General features: G+C 47.5%; 1 protein-coding gene across 5 annotated transcripts in view; it reads right to left on the bottom strand.

The window, feature by feature from the left end:
* The window catches only part of LOC308495316 (SWI/SNF-related matrix-associated actin-dependent regulator of chromatin subfamily E member 1-related-like), a 47,179-nt gene that overhangs the window by 12,780 nt on the left and 7,193 nt on the right, over positions 1-27,206 (bottom strand). The window contains exons 3-11 of one of the 5 annotated variants that reach the window (XM_081043276.1): positions 25,431-25,510; positions 24,319-24,442; positions 23,373-23,499; positions 9,764-9,822; positions 8,273-8,381; positions 4,503-4,706; positions 3,705-3,796; positions 2,802-2,931; positions 266-571 (exon numbers count right to left, since the gene is read on the bottom strand). In XM_081043276.1, coding sequence (XP_080899402.1) covers positions 567-571; positions 2,802-2,931; positions 3,705-3,796; positions 4,503-4,706; positions 8,273-8,381; positions 9,764-9,822; positions 23,373-23,499; positions 24,319-24,442; positions 25,431-25,510 — 930 coding nt within the window. In that variant the 3' untranslated portion in view covers positions 266-566. The other 4 variants (XM_081043275.1, XR_013992974.1, XM_081043273.1 and 1 more) reach the window with 4 other exon arrangements.

Here is a 27,206-nt window from a genome sequence, read left to right as displayed (position 1 = left end):
TCCTAGCAGCTTAGCTATGTGGTTTCATCCTCATTCTGCACGTGGGTGTTCCAACCACCTGTGACCCTAAGAGTTGCTGGTGTTTCATCTCAGCCCTGCAGAGGCCCAGCCCAGGTTTCTTGCCTCCGGCATGAAGACAGGAAAGCATTCAGGCCTGGGACTCCAACCAGCCTGGTCATAAATTAGGGTCGTCAAGCTTAAGGGGGCTGCAGTGAAGATACCCAAGGAAGACTTTAGACCATACCCTGTGACCTATTAGGAAGTCCTGAAATCAGTCTGGCGGGCCCAGCAGTGGGAAAACACGAAACAGAAAAGAAGACAAGATGTCAGAGTGCTCACACTGACAGGAAGAATGGCCCAGCCCCAGACATAAAAGACAGACTGAACCTGTTGTGCAAACACACAAGTACACAATTTATTTCCTCCTTAGTCAGTAGAGCCAGCTGTCCCATCCGCATGGCCCCAGGGTCTTCCATCCTTTCTCCATAGAGCTGCCTCCATGGAAGAGACCTCAGCAGCCGGGGAGGTGTCCTGGGGTCCCCTAGGTACAGGCGTGGGGCACCGCTTTATGCTACAGAGTTGGGGATGGGAGCAGAACAGTTAAAAGTGACAGAGCCCAAGGGCTGTTTCTGATGGTAGCACAATGACTGCTCTCATCCCAAACACTCCTGGAGACCTACTAAGTGCCAAGCCTGGAACAGACAACTCCTGGCTCACCGAGGGTTGCTGGGTCACTCCAGCAGCCTGATTTATTTCCCATGTGCCCCCCCTCTGAGACTCAGCACTCTACGAGATCATAAAACGTCTCCTGAAATTCCAGGATTCCAGCTCAGAGCCCAGGCCTGGGCACACAGGATGTGCTCAGAGGTGTTTTCCCAATAGCCGGCTGGAGGGGGAGCTGCACAGGGCAGAGAGTGGTGGGAACAGAGAAGAGCTGAACATCAAAACCGCTTTCTGGACCTTACTTGATGCCAGAGGCATTATAATGTTGGATCCAATGATCAACAAACGCTTTCTGAAAGCCGGTCTCCTTCACGTTATACTGTCCAGGCACCACGCCCAACACCTTCTGTCCATCACGGTTTCCCTGGGAAGGATGCTCCTGGGAGCAAGCCGGGACAGTAGCAGACCCCACAGCAACCTCCATCTGCTCCCTGTAGCTGCCCTCGTCATAACTGCAGCAAATGGATCCGATTTGCAGGCTAAGAGGCCTCACAGGAAGAGAGAACGGGCAGGTGGGTTTATCACACTCCTACCTGCCTCCTGTATCTAGTAGGAGCCCAAGTCTGAGTAACCCTCCACGCTCAGGAGCACTCAAGCCCGGTCACCTCCCCCTATGCACTTCCAGTGTGGAAGTATAAAAACCCACACGGAAGTCATGGAAGGACGCAGGGCAAACGCTCTCACTCAAGATGAGGGGTCAGGGGCCTCCAAGCTTCCGAAGCAGCAGAACCTACTCCACACCTCTCCCTGCCAGGGCCCTTGGGCTTGAGGCTTCGCTATTTAAGGAATGCTCCCTCTGCTTCCTCGGGATGGTGAAACCCTGGGTGTCCCCACTTCAGTGTGCTTCAGCAGGGGCCTGGTGAGCTGGGGTCTGCTACACCACACGACGTCAAGGTCCAATGAGGGTCGTTACACATCCAGACAGGGGAGATCTCTCCGACATGTGTAGAACAGCACGTGAGTGCACAGTGCTATCCCAATCGTAGAAGACGGACCAGCTGTGACGGCTGCGTCTGTTCTCGTCTGCACAGTGCTGGTGGCTGGCCAGTAGTGCACCAAAGGTCAAAACAGGTCTGCTAACACTGAAAGCTGCCAGACTGGTTGGTAAACAGCCACTGCCCAGGGCCCCCCCCAAGCCCAGGACCCCAAGCACAATCCAGTAACTAAGGGGTTAAGGCCTGGCCAAGCGGGGGTGGGGGAGTGGGGGGGTGGGTAGTACCCTGCTTCTGGGTCAAGGCCAGCCAGTATCCCAGGAAGTTCCCCTGTTAACCAGAACTGACTATCACCCCATTCACAGCTGTGTAGAAATCCACCTGGAGGGGAGGAGATGCAGGAAAATGTGAATAGTAAAAACTTCCAGGGAGGGGTAGAGATTGGGGGTTGGGCAGAGCATGAAGGAGAATGTGCACGGCTTATGTTCCTCCAAACTGTCATGTTTAAATATTTTACAAGGAAATACAGTTTTCTTCAAAGAGAAGGGTATTTGCACCAGCAGGGCGCAGGTCCACCGGACCCCTCCCTCCCCCTGTGTTTCCAAACCTCCTCGCCTTTGCAAAAACAGGGCTTCCTTCTTTGCTAAGGAGTTTGTGACTGCCCTTCTGGGCCCAGCTGAAGTGCCTGTTCCTCTGTCAAGTCCTCCCAGAAGCCCACCTTCCACGGAGAAGTAATTTCTTCCCGCATGGCATCTGTCCACAGAGGGCAGCCCCCGCCAGGATGCTGTACCCCAACAGTCTAGGGACCAGCGTCTGTCCATCTGATTAGAGCTTGAGACCAGGGGCTTCTCGATGTCCTCATGCCCCGTGGTGCCCAGCTCAGGTCCTGGCCCCTGGTGGTGCCGGAATCCAGATCACCAGTGTCACGGTTCATCTCCACCCCCCCAACCCCCCAACACCCGCACGGGGCCTGGAGGCGCTGGCCACGCGGGAATATGCACTGAGCGAAGAAGTGAGGGACACAGGCACGAGTGAGCGAGTGAACGACAGGAATCTCCCAAGGCCTGGGCTTTCGGGCCCAGTGGGGACCCAGAGGGAGCGTGTGTGGGCACGGGGAGAGGGGCTGCAATGGCCTGGGGGCCTCACCCGTGTCCATGACCTGCAGGCCGAAGTGGGACAGCATCACCACCATGTTCAGATTCTCCAGCTCCTTGGTCAGGATGAGCCCATAGGTCTTCAGGCCTGCGAGCTCCACCTCCAGCCTCTGCTGCTGGTTCTGGAAGGAACACCAAGCTGTGCAGGGCCGCCAGCCCTCCGTGGGGAGCAACACATTCGCATGAATGAATGAATGAATGAATGAACACATAAAGAAGTGAATAAATAAGTAAATATGTAGAAATAAGTAAATGAATAAATACATATATAAGTAAAAGTACATAAGTAGGCAAATAAGTATAAGTAAATAAAATAAATAAGTAAATGATTAAATAGGCAAATAAGTAAATAAGTCAACAAAGTCAACCATTAAAGAGTGTCTTGCAGCTGCTCCTGCGAGGAATCCAGGATCTCTCCTCCCTGTTCCAGGGAGCAGCCTCCTCCGATTATAGTCCTGCTTTGAGCTGGGCCCTTTACGAGGCTCAGTGTCTCCCTCACCGAGGTGTCCCTGCCTCATTTTAGAGGCCTGGGAAGCGAGGTTTGGAGAGGGGGGCCCAGGTCCACAGCTAGGCCTGATTTCCCAGCTGGCCCTTCTCAGGCTGTCATCTGCAGGGCCCCACAACAGAAATCAGGCCAGGCCAGGGACAGTGTGGGGCAGGGCCAGGAGGAGGGCTGTGTGTGGAGGGGATGGGCTCCTGGGGGACTTCCGGCCCACTGAGAAAGGATGCTGTATGCCAGGCCTCGACCCTCCCCCATTCCTGGGAAGTGGGCATGGCTGTCTTCCTCTAAAGACCTTATTTAAGTGGACCATGCAATCTTCATCCCTTGTTTTCTGACGCCGGACGGGTGGGGACCCTGAGCTGAGCAGTGGACACTTCCCTCGCAGGGTCTCACCTGAAACTCAGCCAGCTGCCTCTGCAGGGCCATCTGCTTTGCTTGAGCTCTTTCTAGAGTCTTCCTCAGCTCTCTGAGCTCATATTCCTTGACTGGGAGGAAAGACAGGAGAAAGCCATCATTTTCTGTTCTTTTCCATCAAAAAACCTCCCCTTCCCTTTGAAATGAACCTCAGGCAGGCAGCAGCTGGGACCCCACTGTGTGCGGGTCATTCTCCAAATCCACTTTAATAGAGTTTATTTCTTTCTCTGCTAATATAAAGGACACCTATCCCTAGAAGAAAATGTGGCAGGCACAGAAAGGATTGAAAAACACAAAATCTCCTTTTGCCTCCTGGAGAAAACCATCGTAAATATTAGTGTGGATTTACATGTGCATACTTTTACATGGTTGAGATTGTTAGGAAGTAGGGAAGAACACGGGTCTTAGAACCAATGGCCTGGGTTTAAATCTTAGCCTGGCCACTCACCAGCTGTGCAAACATGTTACTTAACCTCTCTGTGCTGCAAGTGCCTCATCTTTAAAAGCAGGTGATACTATTACTGACCTCATAGTACTTTTATGAGAAGTAAAAGAGGCAATCTGTATAAACTGCTTAGACCTGAGCCTGGCTTGTTGGAGGCCCTCACTGATTTCCCATCTGATTATTATTTCTACTTATTGTTATTCTCCTAGATGGTGCCCTTTCTTATGTTGTTCTATTCCATCTTACAACCTACTATGGAGGTAGTTGTGACCAGCATTGTAACATCCTAGGTCACCAGAGTTACCAGAGAGCTGCTGAGCCTCACCACTCACTTTTCAGAAGTTTGAAGATAAACTCTTGCAAGAAACACAAGTCAAGTGAAGCAAAGGTCTTCTCTGGGATTAGAGCTCCGAGTGTTGGGAGATCAGGACGCTTGGCTTCCTCCTCTGAGTCCCCCTGTTTCAAATTCTGACCTTCCTCTTCCTCCAGAGGTCCCAGATGCTTCAAGCACTGGGCAGAATCTTTTTCGAATTCCCCTAAAAAGCAAAGAAAATCCCACAGGAAAGGTCACCTCAAGGAGCAAAAACAAGTGGCTCCTCCAGGCCTGGCCCTCTGATCAGATGTGGGCAAGCCAGTTCTTGTGCTGGGTCCCCAGGCTGCGGGCCAGGCAGACATACACACAGAGCGCACTGGGACCGAGGCTGGATGGAGGGCAGCAGGGGAGGCTTCCTGGAGGAGGCAGTCCTTTTTTTCTAACAAGTTTATTGATATCTAATTCATACGCCATACAATTCGCTCATTTAAAGTATACAATTCAAATTTTAGTTCTTAGTATATTCAGATATGTGAAACCATTACTACAGTCAGTTTTAGAACACATTCATCACTCTAAAAAGAAACCCAGTACCCTCCAGCGGTCACCCCCTGACCCCCATCCCCTCCGCCAGCCCTAGGCGGAGCCCTACACCAGCCTAATCTGCTTTCTGTCGGTATAGATTTTCCTGTTCTGGTCATTTTGTGTACATGATATCATACAACATGTGGTCCTTTGTGACTTTTTTTTTTAACTTCCCATGTTTTCAAGGTTCATCTAGGTTGTAGCGTGTCAGTACTTGATTGATTTTCATGGCTGAATAATATTCCATTGAATGGAGAGACCACATTTTGTTTATCCTTTAGCAGTGAGGGGCGTTTGAGTTGTTCCCACTTTGGGGCTATTATGAAGAGTGCTAATAGGCACATTCATAACGTTGTGTGGGCATACATTTTCTGTTCTCTGGGGTCCGCATGGAGCAGAATTGCTGGGTCATAAGGTATCTGTACGTTTAACCTTCTGAGGAACGTCCAGACTGTTTCCCACAGTGGCTGCCCCGTTCCACATTCCCACCGGCAGCGAGTCAGGGCTGTGATTCCCACACATCCTCACCAACACTTACTAGGACGCATCTTTCTCATAGGCTTTTGAAGGATGCGGAGGGGTGAGCTGGTGCACAGAAGTGGGAAGGCCATTGCAGGAGAAGGCCAGCGTGAGGGGAGACACAAAGGAACTCACAGAGCAGGGAGCCATGGGAAGCACGGAGCTCTGCGGTTCCTGGAAGGGAAGCGGGGAGGGACAGAGTTGCTGACACACCACTGCCCCAGGCTCGGAAGAACAACAGTGGACACCGAGCTGAAGCTGGCAGGTTAGAGGCTGTCACAGGATGATGTCGTTTAACACCTGCGACAGCACCATGAGGTCAGAGCTGTTATTATGCCCATTTCTGCACTGGAGGAAACTTGGGTGATGGGTGGAGAGTTGGCCCAAGGTATTAAAGGTGGTAAGTGGTGGAGCAGGGATTCACACTAAGGCCCTTCACAGTGACAGGGCACAGTCCACCTAGGATGTCACCATGGTGGACGTGCCTGACGTTCTTTCATGGAAAGGAGACATCAAGTGTTCAAACGCTGGGACCTCCCGTGGAGACAGAACACATGGTGGTGGGTGCTTAGGAATAGGGAGAGACTGCTGATGTGTACCGGGTTTCTTTCTGCGGTGAGGAAAATATTCCAAACTTCATTGCAGTCATGGTTGCACATATCTGTGACCATCCTAAAACCCGCTTTCAGGGGCTGCATTTTATGGCATGTCAATCAGATTTCAACAACACTGTTACAAGAGAGCTCTGGGACCCTGCACACCCATCTGCTCTGCGCTCTGGTTTTGCTGAGAGGAAACACAGAGACCCAGAGATGGGACAGCTCAGGCTCTTCTTGGGCAGCGACACTGGGGGCAGGTGACCCCTGCACTCACTCCTGCCTGGGGAATCCCCCGCTGAGTGAGAGCTGAGCCCTGAAGGGTGCAAGGCCAACATTCCCTCCCGTCAGGACCAGGCCTCAGAGACTTGAAACTCCCACTGAACTCCGGCAGCAATAAAAGCAGAAATGGAAGCGCTCTCAGGAGCCCCACTGCCCAAGCAAAATTTGTCGGTGGTTTAGAGGGATGATGAAGGGAGGTCAATGCACGCCTCTTTTCTTGTAAGTGACGGCAGAGGCCCTCAGAGCTACCTGGCACTAGCCACATTCACAGCTTCACGGGCCCGGCACATGATTTTATAGATTTTTGAAATGAGTCTTAATCTCTCCAGCGGCTCATTTGCACAGCATAACTCCAGGCATTGGAGCTCACGTTATACTCAATTGCAGGTAATGAGATGCATTTTTATCTCCATTTGCTGTTATTCACCATCCACAAGATGGTGAATAACAGCAAACAGTTTCTTTCTTTTCAAACACCAGACTTACCGTGTGCCTCCTACACATCCATACATTCCTTCATCAAGTGTTTGAGCATATTCTGTGTGTTTGTGTGCACATACACACAGCGTGTGTGCTGCAGGGTGGTGGTGACAATAACGGGATAATTACAAAAGGAAAGGGAGCCTCAGGAGCCCCAGGAGGCCACCACCAAGTCTGGGATCAGGGAAGACTTCCAGGGGGAGGTGATGTTCTGCAGGTACCAGACCTGCAAAGGCACTGAAGCACATCCTCAGAGGAGCCTGCGAGGCAGGCAGTTTCATCCTCACTTTACAGATGGGGCAGTGGGAGCACAGAGAGGTTAGGTAACTGGACCCAGGCCACTCAGCAAGCATGGTGCAGAGTCGGGGCTTAAGTCAGATCTGCTTCTATTTTAACAACATTAAAGAATAGGTGGAACAACAACAACAAAAAAGATGTCACCCGTTAGGCCAGCACCTGACATAACTGTTCCCACTCTTAGGGAATCTTTCCTAGTCCCAGAGCACAGCCGGGACTTTATGTAGTTGTAATCATTGTACTCTGTGGGTCTCATTTCATTTGAATGCAAGACATTTTAATGTGAAGATGTTGTATTAATGTATACTTCAGGTTTTGGGGAGACACAGTTCAGTCTCATTCTTTCTTTGTTTCTAGCACCTGGCTCAGGGCCTGGGAAGGAATAAGTGCTCAGTTACTTGTTGAATATATTCATTCATTCATTCAACACATGCTCACTGAGTGCCAACTATGAGTGCCTGGCATGGCTCCGGGCCCAGAGGTTACTACAGTAAATAAAATGGGGAAAAAGAATCCCAAACACAAGGTACTTACAAACTGGCAGGAAATAATAAACAACAATATAAATGAGCAAATGAAAGAGGCAGATAGAAATGATGGAATGATGGAGCAAAATAAAGCAGAGACAGAAATATGGGCAAGGGGCAGGAGGTGTGCAATGGTTTACAGAGTGAGCAGGGTGACCTCCCAGGGAAAGTGACAGTTTTAAGCAAGACCTGGGTGGGGGCGAGTGCCATAGTGACAGACACAGAGCACTGCAGGCTGAGAGTACCCGGAGGTGGGCACTGCCACCAAGCTCTGGGGACGCTTAGGAGGCAGGGCGCTGGAGCAAAGTGAGCAAAAGCTCCAGGGGGACCCGAGGCCCCCAGAGGGATGGGAGAAGGCACAGCCGCTGGGTCTTGCTCATTACGGTTCCCTGGAAGAACCACCCACCTGGCATTAAATGTAAACAAGGAGGTGGTTATGGGTTGCGGGCGGAGTCTAGGTCTGCAATTGCCACGTGGCATCACAGAGCAGAGCCGGTGGTTACCTGTGAGGGTCTGCAGGTGCTGCTTCCCCAGGAGGTGTTCTTTCTTGTTATGCAGAGAACTGAAGAACTGCCTGCACGTCTGACAGTACACGTCCTTGTCTCCACGCCCCTGTGGACAGAAAGGGTCTCGGAGCAGGGAGGAGGCCTGTTTGGAGGCCTCCTAGCCGAGAAGGGCGTCTCTAGGCCGGGCCTCTGTAGACAAGTCCCTTTCCCACCTGAGAAATCACTTGCCGAGAATTTCAAATCATCCCAAGACCGCTGTCCACGGGTGGGAGAGCAAGTGCTAGGTAGTGGCAAAGAGGGAACCCCAGGGAGGTTTTGAGAATTGGCAGTGTTGTTTGAGCCCACAACCAATTCTGGGTTTTGCTTTTTCAAAGAGTTTGCTTTGAAATTTTAGGTCAAAATGAACTCTACGACTAAATAACTAATAAGATGTGTCATTTTTGCCCAAATACATACGCACTGACCCCTAGGTGCTTGTGTACCCATGGAGTATTTCTGCACGCTGCACTAGAAATGGGTCAGAGGGGTGCAGTGGGAGGCAGATGTGGGGGGGGGGTGCGAGGGACCCGGGGCTCTGGCCTGCGAGCAGCACCCTCCTCTCGTCGTGCACCTTTATGCACTGTTTGCGGTTTTTTTTTTTTTTTACTGTGCACATATATTATTTTTTGAACAAAAAACCTAGTTAATTAAGAAACATATAGTTATATGCATGCGTTCAGAGATATAAAATCTCCCTAAACTCTGACAAGAGATGGTTCCTGACAGACTTGATTTCTGTCTCATGGGAGAGCCAGCTGGGAAGTGACCACGGGCTCAGGACACGCTGCCGCTCAGGAATCCCGTCCCTTATCAGAGAGGAGCTCCTTCGGCCCAGAGAGGTGCCCTGACCGGAAGAAGTGGCTGGGCGGTTTCTTCCACGCCCTCTGAGACTTGGCTCTGCCTCTCCCTGAGTGAGCAGACGTGCCTGCTGCCATGAAGGAGAACCAGGAACCCTGGGAGTTCCAGAGAGAGGATGGGAAGGCTGGGCAGAGAGGGGATGCTGGAGAGAGAGGACTGCATCAGGAGGGCTTCCTGGAGGGGAGAGAGGGCTGCACTGCCAAGGCCTCCAAGAAAGGGCCTCAAAACGCCCACCAAGGCTGTGCCGAGACTTTGCAGAGAACATCCAAACTGCATGTACACATCAACAAAAAGTTGGGTTCCCTCACTTTGGCTTTATAGAAATAGTAATATATCATTATACGTGTAAGGACATGTATAATGTCCTCCTTCTTGTAAGGACACCACAACTGCATAATCTGTCCCCCCGCACCCCCCCATCTCAGGATCTTTAGTCACATCCTCAAAGAACCCCGCTTTGCCATATAAGGTAATATTCACAGGTTCCAGGGAGTAGAACCTCGGTGTCTTTCCGGGGGAACATTCTTTAGCCTGCCACACCAAAAGACAGCGATTGTTTTAAAACGTCTGTTTCACTCCCAAAATACTTACATCAATTGCTAGGAAGTCAAGGCCCTTGCTTTCAGATTCACTTCCTGGTGTACCTGTTCCTGACGGAGAAACACATGGCACCATTTTAAAAAGCGTTTGTCTCAGGAAAGGGCTCAGCCTTATTTGGGGAGGGGGTGGGGGTCAATTTGAGGGTCAGAAGTGCCTTCTGAGGTTGGAAACATTTATCTGGAGAGGTCTCCATGCTTCCTGTTAGTGCTTGGCTTCAGCTGCTCAGTTTCAATTGAGGTCTGAAAATCCCTATAAACTAAGGAAACACCAGGTGCGCTGACTTAACACCTGGCTAGGTATTGAATGAAGATTAGAAAGAAGGAAAGAATGAAAACAGTTCATTTTGTATTAGCATGGCAGATTCTAGGTGATATTTTAAAAATTGTTTATTATAATTATACTATTTTTATGTAGTAAATGTTAAAAAGTTACTATTTTTAAAATAAAGCAGTAACACATCTTATTTGTTTAAAAAAAACCAAACTCTGTTGGAGTGGCCTTTCTTTGTAACATGCCAGTTTGTCATATGATGACAATGTACAAACAATCACAAAAATGAGGAGAAGGCTGCAGGACTCCAGCATGACTGTGGATGAAGCAAGATGATGTGTTCTTTGCCAAGTCTGATAAGTGGCAGTTTTAGGGAGAAAAATATGAGCAGGGAATGACAGCTGCTCTCAGGGATCCCTTGGCCAGAGGTCTCCAGGCACAGCTTGCTTAGCTCTGATGTTTATGATGAGACCAGAAACTTTGCATCTATGTTTGGTGGGTTGAGTGTCGCTGCTAATACATGTTAGAGCAATGGTTTTCCAACTATTTTTGAGACAGATTAGTTAGCATGTTGTTAGGTGGACGGGGAAGCCCCTGGTGGAATAAACAAAGGCAGCCATATCCTGAAACTCCAGGTTCCGAAATGACTCATTCACTCCAGGACAAAAATGTAATTGCCTTCTGAGGTTAATAAGTTATCTCGGAAATCCCTTTAGGCCAGACAAACAGAGCAGATCTGACAAATTCCATTAGAAGGTGCCTGCTCCCTTCCCCAAGCAGGCAAGGGAAGGTATAAGAATAAGAGCTTTTTGCCTTAGCCAATGGGCATGCCATTTTCGGGTACCGTCTCTTGTAAGAGAGCTGTACTTGCACTTTAATGAAAAACTGGCATGTTACAAAGAGAGCTGTATTTGCACTTTAATAAAAATCTTTGCTCTTCTACTTCTCCTTCCGAGTCCGTGTTCTCATTCTTCAGATACATGAGACCAAGATCTCTGGGCACCAGACACCAGAACCCTATATCATTCGGGGGACTGGATCCCTATATCATTTTTATCTCTGCAGGTGCTTGATTGAAAACAAATGTTAGGTGAACACCAGTAAGTACAATGGACCAGAGTGGAGATGCCTGTAGACTAACTTGGCCCTCTGCTTGTTTTTGTAAATAAACTTTTATTGGCACAAGCCACACCCATTGTTTGCATAATGTCTATAGCTGCTTTCCTGCTACAACCATAGAGTTCAATGGTTTCAACAGAGATGACATGGCCCACAAAGTCTGTGGTATTTACTATCCAGCCCTTTACAGAAGTTTGCCAATCCCTGCTCTGGCTGTGCTGGGATGGGGGCTGGAGGGAACTATGCCCCAGAGCCAAGGGAGGGGGTAAACACTTGCTGGAGTCCTGCTGTGTGCCAGGCACTGAGTACCAAACTCCCTGCAGTTTAACTTGCTTAATCTGCACCAAGCCCTGTGCCGAAGGACCTATTCAGCCCCATATTTCACGTGAGGAAACAGAAGCACACTGTGCGTTAGTGATGGGTGCCAGGTCGCAGAGCCGGCGTGTGGCAGAGCCAGGATCTGAACCAGGCATTGGGACTCCCGAGCCCACACCCTGACACTATGGAGGCAGCTCCCCCTGCCAGGCCAGGTGGGAGCAGGCAGCAGCAATGTGAAGGACCCAGGGCCTCTGCTGGGACGTCTTGAGGATACTCAGCTCCTACCATGGAAAGCGCAGCAAAGAACTCAGGAGAGACGATGAGTGGACCCCGCACCACTGATGAGGAGCCCGCCTCCTTAGAGTAGTCACCTGTAGGGCCAGAAACTGGCTCCTGGACCTCTCTGACGAGGATGCCGCTCTGCCGTGTGGGCATGTGCCCAGAGGAGACTGGGTCCCAGCGTGGCCGGTGGCAGCCCTGTGGGTCTGAATGTAAATGTGCCCCTCATTGGTGGGTGCTGTGACTGATAAGACTTGCAATAAGGATGAAAGAGATGATGAATGAGAAGTGCCCTCCATGGTGAAGGCTGGGTAAGTAGGCACTCGGTAACTGGGTTTTCTTCTCTTCCTTAGGCTGGGACCCCCAGAGGCAGACCCTGAGGCAGTGATTTTGGTGCACGTGGTTTTCCTGGGTGGTGATCGCAGGAAATGCTAGTAGGGGAATAGGGAAGTGAGTCAGGGAAGGGAAGAAAAGCCAGCATGTAGCGCCTTGTTGAGCTGGGAGCACCAATATCCATGGGGCGCAATCCCACCAGGAGCCTCTAGGGGGTGCATGGAACACACTCAGAGTTGTCCTATGGGGTTGGGATGAGGGCGGATTGGGATGTTTCCCACCAATTCTTTTGTGCACTGGTTTTTGGATGCTCAGTGTGTTAACCCCTGGCACATGTAGTGTGCCTCTGGCCAGGCAAAGCCATGGCCTGAAGTAGGACGCTGCTGGCATGTGGGGACAATGAATGCTGCAGAGACTTGGCTCACCACCATAAGCCGAGCACTGGCAGTCCCTTGCATGCACCAGTGGCATCAGCAGTACCAGGGGCTGGAAATGCAGACCCTAGACTTTCTGGGTCAGAACCCTCATTTTAACAAGACTCCCGCTGATCTGGGGGCACATTCGAGTTTGACAAGCGCTGAGTTCCAAAACGGCAGGCTCCGCTCCCTTTTCAAAGGACTAAAATGTAATCACTGGCCCAGCACTACCAGATTGTTCTCTGACCCTCCCGAGTAGGAGGTTTGGCCGGAAAAGGGGCCACAGGTTAAACCTGACAAGCTGAGGAGACTGAAAATAACCAGAGGACGGCGTGAACATAAAATCTCCTAACTAAGGTGGGCCACGGCGGGAAGTCACAGCCTTGGCCTGTAGCCTCCTTGACAAAGGTCAGTCTTTTCCTTAAGTGAGCCTGTCTGTTGTCTTCGTGCATCTAGGATAACAGGCCCTTGGAATGTCAGTTCTCCCCTTTTCCTGACCAGAGCAGGAAACTACAGAATCCCTCCTTGTTATTCTTGTCTCCTCATTACCATCTCCCTGCGCTGTAAACAGTGAACTATTAACAATCCTGCACCCACCTATATAGAAGCAGTACCTGGCTCCCCAATTTACTTCTACCTAATCCCAGAGATTTCCCTGCTTTGCTTTCTCCCACCCCCTTAATCTACAATCAGTGGAGTTCAAGTAACCCTCCTCCTTTGATTGTATATATAAAATAAGCTGCAATTGCCATTTTGTGGAGCATTTTCTCAATCCATTGAGACTTTGTTTTCTGGCAATTGACAGTTTGGCTCAAATGGACTCTTACAAGCTCTTTCTCAGGCTGGGTGTTTTTTCATTGACATTACTTGGTATAGCCAGCAGGATTCCAAAGAAGCCCACCCAGGTCCACCCAGTGGACCCAGATTTGGTGCTAGGTACAAGCAGGGGCCCTTTGAGCCCTACTGGCTCCCCACTTCTCATCAGGTGAACTTGGGTGAGTCATCTCCTGGAAATCCAGGACCTTCCACTCACCTATGGTAAAGGGTCTGACTTTATTTGAGCTATTCTTAGAAAATCCTCAAGGTGGTAGTAAAAGGATAGGAGTTGAGATGGGTGACTGGTTTTAATTTTGTTTTTTCAATTGGTATTGCTTACTGTGAGTCTGAACAAACTTTTGCTGAACTCATTCAGCTCCAAAGATAAGGGGCATTTACTCCCTCCAGTTCGAATTTCAGTATTCTTAGGTGACTAAGAATCTATGTGGAGCGGTTTGAGGGCACTCCTCAAAACGTGCAGTGGCCCCATAGGGAATTCCAACACAACTGTAAATAATTGACTCATCCGGCGACGCACACAGAAAGGCTGGTTACCTAGCGCTCCGAGTCCTTGTGGTTGTACTAGACAGCTGGGGGGAGAAACCGAGGCATGTAAGAAGGTTGAGGTGACTCGGAAGGTGACCGACCCTTGGAGCATAACTCATAAGCAGCACACTTCAACCCACCGCACAATATCCCTAGAAATTTGTTCATGCTGGGCAGACACCTAAAGAAAACTAAAACTAACATGGGAAATCATGCCTCTAAGGTTGATAAAATAAACCCCAAGAACCCCAACCCTTCGTTAATACGCCTGCAGGCTACATGTACAATTCATATGGAACCCCAACTTGTAAGTACCTATAGACATGGGAAAATTTAACAAAAAATAATATCAGCTTGAAATGGCCAAAGAGGGGAAGTTTTGACACTTCCAAATTGATATTTTATGTGCTCAATTGGAAAAAGCTGGCTCTACAATTAAACTAAATGAATGGGAAGCTTATCTTGATTGGAAATTAGGAGCTTCTAAGCGGAACACAGATAAACTCCTTTCTCTACAGGAAGTTAATAAGAAAATTTTAGAAATTGTCTCTGAACTAAAGAAGCCTTCTGTAGTTGGTAAATGCCAACACCCCCTCCCCACCTGTCCAGCTGCTCCAATACATCCTTTGCTTTCTGAGCTCCCTTGTCAGACTTACCCTTCCTCTCTCTTCCTCTTCCTCCTTCTATCTCTGTACCCCTTCCACTACCACTCTCTACTGGGGGAAGTAGAGAATAGAAATCCAGACCAAAATAGACCAGAAAAACCAGAAATTCTGACAGCTCCCTTCAGGGAAAAGCCAGTCTCAGGCAGAGGGGAACCAGCAATTATATATGTTCCTTGGACTAGAACAGAATTAAGGAACCTAACTAAAGATTTCCCCAATACTCTCCAGGACCCTGATGGGTTTGCAAAGCAATTGGATTTAACTGTTAGGACATATGATCCTGGCTATTTTGATCTATTCTAATTGATACAACTACTAGCTTTTGAGAGCCAAGCAACAGAATGGCTGAATAACGTTCCCTGGGAAGCTCCTGTAGAGGACTTTCTTAAAACAGAGACAGACTGGGAAAAATGCAGGGAATTAGCCCGCCGGCTTTATCAAGCTGTACTGAGATTTTTCCCCGGAAAATGGACTGGACTCAGATCCAGCAATGTAAAAGAAAGCCTGATGAACCAGTGCTTGATTTTTTTTTGAATGTTTTGGAAAAAGCTTTTAAACAATACTCAGGTCTAGTTCCAGACAGTTTTAACGATCATCAGAATGATCCTTTATTAAATTCAGCATTTTTGGAAGGACTAGATGAAGAGTTTGTAACTGATTAAACAGCGTTAATTAAATTGGCCAACTGCATATACTGAGGAACTGGCCATTCTTACTGATCAACTATGTAAAACTATTTAAAAGAGAGAAAGAGATAAAGCTGCACAAATCATGAACTTACAGCTCCAGCAGTTAAACAATCAGGTCAGACATCCCGCCCCCCGCCCCCAACCAAGAAGGTCTCTTAGACAAGGGCAGAGAGGAGTCTGTTTATACTGTAAGAAGCCAGCTCATATTAAGAAGGATTGTAGAAAACTGAAATGGGATTTAGAAAAAGAAAAGAAACAAAAGCAAGCATAGGGCTGCTCCGGGGACTATGCGAGGGTATTTCCTCTTCTCCTTACAAATAATTATCATAAAAGGGGAAAATATCATAAAAGGGGCCCTTATAGATACTGAGACTACTTTATCTGTTCTTAACCCTACAGGAGTAAAGCTTCTGTACAAATGGTGGAGACATCTAATCAACCGATGTCTGTTTTTAAATCAGAACCTGTTCCCTTCCAACGAGGAAATGTTACAGAGCAACATATATTTTTACTAGTTAAATCTTTCCCAAATCACCTGATGGGGAGAGATTTTCTTGAAACCCATGATGCCCACATATCCTCTTCCTAGAAGGGTGAAATGTATTTAGAACTAAATGATTCAGATACTGAACCAATTGGGAACGTAATGATTTTAAAGGAACCTCCACAAGAGGAAACTAATCTTGAAACTGAACAATTATTGCAAGACGTCCCAGAGCAACTTTGGGCCCTTTCCAGTACAGATATTGGCAAGATGAAGTCAGCCACTCCTATTAAATAACTATTGACAATACTTTGCCACTACCTAATATTTACCATTATCCATTGAGACCTGATGCACTAGCTGGAATTAAACCCATTTTACAAGATCACTTAAACAGGGGACTTATAATTCCTTGTACGAGCCCCTGTAATTCTCCTATCCTTCTAGTAAAGAAACCGAATGGAAAAGGATGGAAACTTGTACAGGATCTCAGAGCAATAAACAAAATAATTATTCCCGGACATCCTGTGGTTCCAAATCCACGTGCTATTCCTATGGACCGCCAATATTTTCCAGTAATGGATTTATGTAGTGCCTTTTTCAGCATTCCTGTAGAAATGGACAGTCGACATCTCTTTGCTTTCACCTGGGAAGATTGCCAATTTACATGAACTGTGATGCCCCAGGGGTATACGGAGAGTCCCACCTATTTCTCCCAGATATTGAAGGCTGATTTAAATGATGTTGATTTTCCCAGAGATTCCACTCTAATCCAATATGTGAATGATTTATTTTTATGCACTAGGACACTACTAGACTCCCAAAAGGACACAATTTGCCTGTTACATCAGCTAGCTCTAAAAAGATATAAGGTCTCAAAGGAAAAGCATCAATTTTGTCTGCCCCAAGTGAAATACCTTGGCCATCTCATATCTAAAGATGGGCTACTGATTAACCCCGAAAGACTCCGAGGAATCCCATCTTTTCCCCTTCCAAAAACAAAAAGACAGCCTAGAGGATTCCTGGGTCCAACTGGGTATTGTCACAATTGGATCCCACATTTTAACAGCCCATCCTCTATATGCTTTATTAAAATCAGATCAATCTGATCCAATTCAATGGAACCCAGAAGCAAAACAAGCTGTAAAAGCTCTAAAGGAAAAATTATCTAAAGCTCCTGCTCTGGGATGCCCTAATTATAAGTGTCCTTTCTTCCTTTTCATACATGGAAACAAAGGAAATGGTTTGGGAGTTCTAACTCAGACACGTGGAGACCATCACAGACCTTGGCGATACTAGAGTCAGCAATTAGACTCAGTCGCAGGACTCCCCATCTTGTATGAGGGCCCTCTCTGCTACAGCCACAATATGCAAACAAACAGAAGAGGTAGTTATGGGCTCTCCTTTAACTATTTATGCTCCTCATTCTGTTGAATCCTTACTGAACTCTCATCACACTCAACACTTTTCTGTCAGTCGCCTGGCTCCTTATGAAGTACTCTTGCTTTCTGCGCTAAATATTATTTTAACTTGATGTTTAACTTGATTTTAACTCAGCAAATGATTACCCTTCCTACAGGAGGAAGACACCCACGATTGTGTTTTGCTTACTGACCACCTTCTTGTTCCTGCAAATGATTTACAGGAAACCCCTATTGGTGACGCTGACTTAATTTGGTTCACAGGTGGATTTTATGTCAAAGATGAACAGGGACATTACTGAGCTGGATATGCAGCAACTTCCATGGTGGACGTAATTGAAAGTTCTTATTTACCTGAAATAAGATCTGCCCAGCAGGCCAAGTTTATTGCCCTAACTCAAGCTGGTCAATTGGCCTAAGATCAAGTAGCCAATAGTCTCCATGTCTTTTGTGTAGCGCATGACTTTGGAATGCTGTGGAAGCAGCCAGGCTTCTTAACTTCCTCAGGGTGATCCATAAAGAATAGAAAACAGGTTTCAGAATTACTAGAGGCCATACAACAACTGAGACAATTGGCAATTATCAAAATTTCAGGACATTCTAAAGCCACCACCATGGACACAAAAGGAAATCATTTAGCTGTCGCTGCAGCTAAACAGGCAGCATTGAATAGTCAAAATATCCAGATCAGAGAATGCCCCTGGCTTCCTATTAAATCAATAAGACTTTCTTTTACAGTTCCAAAGGACAGCCACAGAAGACAAGAGGATATGGCAACAAAAAGGGGGAACCTTTGACCCAGTCAAACAGGTAAGCTTTGGACCCAATCAGAAGCCCATGTTACCTACGGGCTCAACTGCCTGTACTCCAACATGTGCATGAGCTCACACACTGGGGTCCTGAAAAGATGATTTCATGGAGCAAGAAAGATTACTGGAAACCTTCTCCCACTGTAGCTCATAAATTGTATGGCAGATGTTCTATCTGTCCAAAATATACCCTGGGAAAACCACTCTGTGGGTCCCAAGGACATTTCCCACTTCCTTTAGGGCCATTTGAGGTATGGTAATTGGATTTTATCCCAATGCCACCATCTCAAGGATACAAATATGTGTTAGTCGTCATCTGTATGTTTTCTCAGTGGGTTGAGGCATTCCCTTGCAGGAAAGCAACAGCCTTGACGGTAGGTAACATGTTATTGGAAGAAATAATCCCCAATTGGGGAATTCCCTCTGAGTTACATAGCAACTGAGGGACTCATTTCACTGGGCCAATAATGCAATCAATCAGTCTGTAACATTTGGACTATTCTGCGTCATTTTCGTTGTGCTCATCACCCCCAGTCCTCTGGATTGGTGGAATGTACAAATGGCACAATCAAAATTCAACTAGCCAGAATTTCAGAAGCTTTTAATCTCCCCTGGCCAAAGGCTCTCCCTGTCGTGCTCCCCAACCTGAGATCTTCTCCTTTCGGTAAACATAGCCTTTCTCCTTATGAAATAGTCACTGGTTGCTCTATGCATCCGGATGAAGGGGCACACTAGCCAACTTTACCAAAGGAGACATTATTGTCAAGGGCTTATTTACCAGCTTTAAAGAGATTGGTAAATTAGTAACTGATTCATTTCCCAGTGCGTTCCCGGGAGACGAAGACCTCCAAGACCATGGCTTGCAACCAGGAGATTTTGTCTACTAGAAAAGACATAAAATAAAAGACTCCCTCCAGCCTTGTTGGAAGGGACCTTATCAGGTGTTACTAAATAATCCACGTGTGGCCAAACTTAAAGGAGTTAACTCATGGCTTCACATTTCTCATTTTAAAAAGGCACCTAACCATGAACGGACATCTATTGCTGTCTCTGACACTTGCCTCCGTGTACGGCAGACATCAAAGATTCAAGGACGAGAAGCTGCTGACATCAAAGGCAGACAGCTGTCCCAAGACATCGCTAAGGCCTGTACACCCACAAATTGATGTTGGACTCAGGAACTCTCATTTAATCATTTTTTTAATTTTCTTGACTGCTGATAATAATAGTTACATTTGGTCTTTGAATTTCTCTCAAATCTTACTCTTCCAAGGATATCACCTGTTGAGACATAGCAAATGGTTCTTTTCTTGTTATTATCCTTCTTTAGTTTCCTAATAGAAATATCTGTCTCCTCAGAGCCCCCCCCCCATTACTGGATATGAAAAATTTTAATGTGGGTACCTGCTAATCTTTCCCATCTCCTGGACAATGACGTTCTCATGATCAGTTATGAGAATCAGGATAACACCTGTCAGCCATCATCGGTCCTCTCCTACTATTAATATCCACTTTGGTATATTTGTTTCTGGGTATATCTATTCTAAAGGACACATCCTGAGCAAGTACTTTCAAGAATGCCTCCCTGATAACTCCCCTGGTAGAATTATATACGGATCTCATTTAGATGAGTATTGTACAGCTATAGGAGTGGGTGATAAGAAAAATACCTGGGTATGATGGGAAAAGGCTTGCAGCCTGCCCTACCTGTCATAGTATACCTTGTCCTCAAAACCATCAGCCATGTTCCTGTGGCTGGATGCCCATAAAACAGGAGAAAAATAGATGGGTCCCCACTTCAGAAATTATTGGGATTACTTGGTGGTTTGATAAGTCTGTAACTACCCCACCCTCCTTGGGTCCTGGATGGTTGTGGCAAGCCTTACGGAATACTCAAACTCTAGCTCATTTGGGGGGTTACCACTACTCATTTAACTATGGCTTAGGAGACTCAACATTTTTGGGTTCGTTCAATACCCCAATTGCTCTCAGGTCAAAGGCACCTAATGGCAACAACATTCTCGGTGGGTTCAACAACGTTGGCCGTCTCTAAGAAATAAGGGAGATACTTGGAGGGTTGGGAGATGGCCTTGGTATTCTGGGACAAGCTGAATTTGCAGCTAATGAAGGACGTCATTCGTTAGAAAAAGGCTCTTTATCTAAAATAGGTCATATAGAGGGAATGCTCTTTCAAGAGGAATGAAAAGGATGGGAAGCAGCATGGAAAGATAATGAGGCCCTAGCTAAATGGATAGGACAGACTCGGCAGACTATCAAATCTCATGCGTAAGCACAGCAATGGGAACGCGCCTGTACCCTGACTCAGCAGGGCCTGTTACCTGTGCTAATGCAAATGGGACCTGAAGTAGTTATAAAACAATGGCCAACTGTAATGGGTGCAGAAGCCTAGGCCAGACTCTATGGCCCCCGGACTTTGGAAAATTTTAGATGGTAAATGTGATCTAAAATGTATCTTAAAAACCCAAGCACTGTGGTTAAATCCTAAGCTAAGATTTTCAGTAGTTCAACTGGCTGGTATAGAGACCATCCTTAATAATACTAGAATACTTCCAATGAAAAGTAGATGGGCCATATTAAATGATAATTAGGAATGGGAACCCATCTCATTATCTGATTGTAAAAATCAAAAAGGTGAATAGTTAGTCCCCAATCTATATGGAATTCTGAATTCAGCCAATCCTGCCCTATCGTACCCACCCCAACAAACAACAATATATAGTATATGGGAAGGGGACGTTTTTGTTGGGAAGGACTAGAAATTCTTCTGTCATACTAACTGATTTCTAGTGTAATGACACCAGGTTTACAGTAAATGCTATGGGAATATGGTATAATACTAAAATCGCAGGCAAATGAAATGCCTGGGTTTAATGAACCTATGATCATATCGATACTAAAAACCCACTGTATTGGGAAATTGAACATAATCCTCCTCATGAAGTCATTTTTATGGAAACTAATTGGCCAGAAGAAATATTAGAGCTTTTGGATCATGAAATAGTAGAAAGTCTTCATTCATCTGGCCAAACTTATCATAAGGTACAAACAGCAGTAGACGAAGGAGGAAAACATATTATTAGCTTAATAAAAAAATTATGATAATGCATAGAAAGGGTTCTTTGGATGGCTAGGATGTTTGCTCCCCTCAGACTCATACTTGTCTAATGTTGGACATTTTCTGCTCCTAATTGGTGTTACTGATTTAATACTATTGCTCTTGGCCCTAGTTTGTAAATCTTACACTAGATGCAAAAAACCAAAACGTGAGACAAATAGAGAAAAGACTTGTATCATGATAGGTCAAAAATTAGAAATGATCCGGAATATATCTAATGAAGACACATAGGATCTGACTACCTTCCGTTTGCTCACCTTTTTCTTTTTTAAAGATTTTATTGGGGAAGGGGAACAGGACTTTATTGGGGAACAGTGTGTACTTCTAGGACTTTTTCCCAAGTCAAGTTGTTGTCCTTTCAGTCTTAGTTGTGGAGGGCGCAGCTCAGCTCCAGGTCCAGTTGCCGTTGCTAGTTGCAGGGGGCTCAGCCCACCATCCCTTGCGGGAATTGAACTGGCAACCTTGTGGTTGAGAGGACGCGCTCCAACCAACTGAGCCATCTGGGAGCTCAGCAGCAGCTCAGCTCAAGGTGCCATGTTCAATTTTAGTTGCAGGACTCGAGGAGTTGAATCGGCAACCTTGTGGTTGAGAGCCCACTGGCCCATGTGGGAATCGAACCAGCAGCCTTCGGAGTTAGGAGCGCGGAGCTCCAACAGCCTGAGCCACTGGGCTAGCCCCTCACCTTTGCTTTTAAATAAATAATTCGGCCTTGACTGCCACCTAAGGTTATGGTCTTGCCCCACCCCCAAGGTCCAACGTTCAGCATGACAAACGTTGACACTAAGACTTCCTAGGAATGAGCCTTCCTAGCACGGTGGGACCACACTATCCAACCCAAAGGTTGGTCACCAATGCATCCTTCGGATTGATTTATGACCAAAAAGGGAAACTGTGGCCTGAAAAGGGGCCACAGGTTAAACCTGACAAGCCGAGGAGACTGAAAATAACCAGAGGACGGCGTGAACATAAAAATTCCTAACTAAGGTGGGCCACGGCGGGAAGTCACAGCCTTGGCCTGTAGCCTCCTTGACAAAGGTCAGTCTTTTCCTTAAGTGAGCCTGTCTGTTGTCTTCGTGCATCTAGGATAACAGGCCCTTGGAAGGTCAGTTCTCCCCTTTTCCTGACCAGAGCAGGAAACTACAGAATTCCTCCTTGTTATTCTTGTCTCCTCATTACCATCTCCCTGCGCTGTAAACAGTGAACTATTAACAATCCTGCACCCACCTATGTAGAAGCAGTACCCGGCTCTCCAATTTACTTTTACCCAATCCCGGAGATTTCCCCGCTTTGCTTTCTCCCACCCCCTTAATCTACAATCAATGGATTTCATCTAACCCTCCTCCTTTGATTCTATATACAAAATAAGCTGCAAACCGCCATTTTGTGGAGAATTTTCTCAATCCGCTGAGACTTTGCTTCCCAGCAATTGTCGGCAGTTTGGCTCAAACTCTTATAAGCTTTTTCTTGGGCTGGATGTTTTTTTCATTGACAGAGGGAACAAGATGCCTCTTATCTTTAACAATGTTCAGGATGTTTCTGAACCCAGCCCACCAGAGCCAAAAAGGAAGACCATAAAGCCAGCTGCTCTCCCTGCCCCACTGACCCCTGACTTGCTTTATTAAGGTATAATTGACACATAAAAATATATATATTTAAAGAGTACCAGGTGATTATTGGATACACGTATACATTATGAAATGATCCCCACAATCAAGTTCATAAACACATTCATCATTTCACACAGTTACCTTTTCTGTGTGTGGTGAGATCTACTCTCTTAGCAAATTTCAATACATAATGGGAAGAGGATAGACTCTAATAAATGGCGCTGGGAAAACTGGACAGCCTTATGCAAAAGAATGAAATTGGACCCTTCTGTTTTACCATGCACAAGAATGAACTTGAAATGGATTCAAGACTTAAATGTAAGACCTGAAACCATAAAACTCCTAGAAGAAAACAGGGGAAAAGCTCCTAGACGCTGGTCTTAGCATTTTTGGACATGACACTAAAAGCATTGGTAACAAAAGAAAAATACGCACATGGAACTACATCAAACTAAAAAGCTTCTGTACAGCAAACAATCAACAAAATGAAAAGGCAACCTACGAAATGGAAGAAAAATAGTTGCAAGCCATATATCTGATAAAGGGTTAATATCTAAAATACGTATATAAGGATGTGAACGCTGGCTGACTTGGGGGCTAACAGAGGGCTTTCAAAATACGCCTCTGCTCTAAACCGTCCCACAGGCCAGTGGTGGGAGAAGCTGCAGCCCCCCGGGCCAGGCCCCACTCACCGCACAGCCCTTGCGTCTTGTGTGCTGCCTGCCTCCGCAGGAAGGCTCGGTAAGCCTCGGAGCTCTGGTAGGCCTGCAGCTCGCGGATGTAACGCTGCTTATCCTCATCGGCCTCGTAAATATACCTCTGGAAGGAGCACAGAGATTCTGAGACTCTTCTGTTCTGAGGGGTTGGGGTGTCCTCTTATCCCACCTGCTTGGGGAAATCTAGGATGGTCTCTGCAGGCAGGGCTGTTCTGGAAAAAGTATGGGCTTTGAGGTCAGATATACTTGAAAGGGTATGGGAGGGCTTCATGTAGGAGGTGGCATTGTGGTGGCTTTGGCTTGATCAGTGTGGCTGAAATGTACAGTGTGGGGAGAGGGCAGAAATTGACCCTGGACAGGTATGTGTGCTCCAAGGGCTTTGACTGTATCCTGTAAGGTGGTGTTTCCTCCTGTGTGACCCCCACAACATACTCCTGTAGGAGGATGACAGGTGCCCTGTGAAAAGGTGTTCCACGGTAGAATTAGTTTGAGAAATGCCTCGCATTAGCAATGACCCTCCGCGATACTCGTGCCCCACACCTCACTCCAGGAGAGCATGGAACCCAGTGGAAATTTATTTTAAGGGAACAGAAATATATTAAATGCTCCAAAAAGTTCCCGCAGAGGGGGAAATCTATTTCACTTGATTTACTCCAGAATTTCCTAAACTTATTTGACAACGTGCCCATGTTTCATGGATGAGCCATTCTGCGTAACAGTTTGGGAGACTGCAGATGCCAAAAGCAGCAGAGAACCCCCTGGTTGCTTTGAAGGGGTGGGGTGAGAGGCACCTCATGCTTGCATTCCGGTAAGTTCCCTCTGGCTCCAGCGAGTAAAGATGGATTAGGAGGGAACAGCCCCTAATTGAGGCTGCAGACAGCCGGGCCACTTCTCTCCTCATTCTACGCAGAAAAGGACTCACTTGCTTTTTGTCCTGAGACAGCTGAGCCCACTGAGCAGCCAACATCTTCGTGATTTCCGTAAAAGGCAGATCTGGGTGCTTGGCCCTCAGCTGGCTTCTCTGTTCATTTAGGAATATGACGTACCTGTGCCAGAAACAGAACAAACACCACTGCTCTGAGCTACCGGCTGGGAGGGGAGTCAGCAGGTCCAACGAGGCTAGTTCCACCTTCCAGTTTTCATAAAAATAAATCATGGGTTTGCCCATATTTTTCAATCTAACCAGTGAAATGGAGGTTCATTTAAGAGGGGGAAATGCTCAAATGGCTGTTTATCCAGAGACTGATGTAAGATGAGGAGCCAGAAGAGGGGCTTTCCATGGGAGGGGCATGAGGCTCATGAAGGCTGCTGGGTGGGCAAATCACTTACCTGGTCTGTGCCTCAGTTTCCCTTCTGTATAATGGGCAAAATGCCACCTGCTCACAGGGTTATTGTGTGGCCTACATGCTCCAGGCACAGGTCCTACACCCTCCTGATCAAAAGGACTCATGTCAGAAAGAGGGAGAAAAGCTGTGGGCGCTGGAGTGAGACAAATCAGTTCTGGAATCAAAAGTGCTGTCTGCGGGAATTACAGGGAAACTGAGAAAAGACCCTCACTCTTAAAAATGTGTGGACCTTGAAGACAAAGAGGAAAGCATGCAGGCTTCCAGAGAAGCAAGGTGACCCTCAGTGTAGGGGGAAGTGGCGTGGGACCTCTCTTCTTTAGCCCAAGACACCATGGGACGAGGGACAAAGGATAAGGTCTCAGGGTACTGGAGGCGGCTGTGAGCCTTGATAAAGGTTAACTAGCTCACCGGAGGACCCAGAGAACCCGTATCTGAAAGCTTGGAAGAGAAACCAGATTGCTGACCCCAAAGCCACCCCCTCTCCTGTTTGTGACCCAAGCCCAGCTCTTCTGGCCTCTCCTTTGAGCATCAAAACCTTATTCCAGCTTCAAGAACTGAAAAAACCCACCCTCATTCCCTGTGGTGTGAGGTCTCTCATTATCAAGGGCCCTGAAAAACAGATAAAGGCTGAGATGGTGAGCCCCAAATATCACCTCACTGGGTCAGGTAACCGCCCCCACCATCTTACCCTGTGGTAGGAGCACGGGGAACAGAAAGATTCCTCGGGGGTTTCCTTTTCTTGCCTTTAGGCCAGCCCCCTTTCCTTTTCTGAAACAGAAATACCACAGAGGAAAACCTCAAGATTATCAATAATGGTGTACCATCTTTGAGTCAGTTTACAACAATAACAACAATATATGAAGTGTCCTCTCCAAGATTCACCCATGTGGCCTCAAACCTCAAGCAGCTCTGCAGAGTAGCCAAGACCACCCCTGCAAGCTAAGTTAACCAAGGCCTGGAGAGCTGCACCCCTGCCCAGTGTTCCCCCAGCAGGCGCGGAAGCCGGGATGGTCCCCTCCACGATGCTATGATTGCACAATGGTCATGGGGTGCAATCCAGAAAGCACCCCGAGGTTTAGGTAACTGGGTTCACAGGGGGATGGGGCCAGGCCTCAGCAGTGGGAGGTGGGCATTAGGTAACATGTGAGCTTGACTGGTGCTTAGCCTGGGTTCACCTGTCAGCTCTGCCACTTACCTGCCATGTGGCCTTAGGTAAATTAGTAACCTCCCTGTGCCTGAGTTTCCCCACTTATAACACGGGGCTCATCCTAGGCCTTAGCTCGTGGGTTGCAGTGAGGACTAAATGTGTTCACATACATGCAGTTCTTAGAGCAGAGCCCCGCATCCAGTCGTGCTGAGTCAGCTGCTATGATCGAATGTAAAACCCTCTCCTGCAGAAGCCAGCTCTCGGAGGGAAACCCACGCTGCAGGCTCACTCGCTCACTCGCGCAGGCTCTTGGCTCATTGACAAAGCCTGAGCTCTTGCTATCATCAGACCCTGTGCCATGCTGCGAGGCTAGAGGGCTGAGTAAGATAGAGGGCCTGCCCTCCAGCAGCTCACAGTCTAATGGCAGAAGCCGGCTTGTTTATGAACAGTCAAAATAATTCATTACAGGGGAGAGTGGCTATAGAATGGCAGCCTGGATGCCCTTGCATTCAGGGCTTAGTTTCAAATTTTCCTAAACCGAACACACACGTGCCCCAAATGGTGGAAAGTAATCAAAATGTGGCCTTGAAAACCTGTTTCAACTGTTTTAGCTTGCCAGTTTTCAAAGCTTCCCCCCAACTCAGACGTGCACATTTTGGCCTTTCCAAGGTCAGGAGGTACAAACAGGCTGTCTGGGTGATGATCCGGCGCTACCAGAGCCCGGCCAGATGTGCTGCAGACTAAAGGACAGAGGAGGTCTAGACAATGCCTGGCATCAGGGGCTTAAGGGGCAGGAGGGCAGAGCTTGGGTCAGGCAGAGGCCAAGAGCTAAGGTAGTAACCACGTGTGTTAGTGAGGTAGGGCTGCAGGCACCCAGGAGGTGCCAGGCATGCAGTGCGTGCACCATAAAAGACACTCCCTCTCTCCCTGTGGTGGATAGACTACGCTGAGCTCTGAAGTCTGAAAGAGGACAATCCTTTCAGGACCCTGGAGAGCTCCCAAGGCCAGAGATTGGCTCTGATTTCATGTAATAATCGCTGAACACAGCTACCCTTTCTAGAGCTCACCAGGGCTTTCCAACACATGCTCCTGAATGTGAGTCTCACACTCCCGAGTTAAAGCAAATATAACCTCCCCATGCCACAGGGAGACACTCAGCAAGAAGCCGAGAGCCAGGAGCACACGGCTTGTTAGAGCTGTGCCTCCTGAGGGGGACACCACAGCTGCCTGGGGTCGAGAGGGACGTGTGCCATCATGGCAGCCACCCTCTCCTCTCTTCCTGCTCAGCCCCTCTGCTGTAGCACACAAGGGAAGATT

The sequence above is a fragment of the Rhinolophus hipposideros genome (genome assembly GCF_964194185.1).
Source record: "Rhinolophus hipposideros genome assembly, chromosome: 1".
Lineage (NCBI taxonomy): Eukaryota > Metazoa > Chordata > Mammalia > Chiroptera > Rhinolophidae > Rhinolophus > Rhinolophus hipposideros.
The sequence above is the reverse complement of the archived record's forward strand: the minus strand, read 5'-3'. Positions and strand labels throughout refer to the sequence as shown.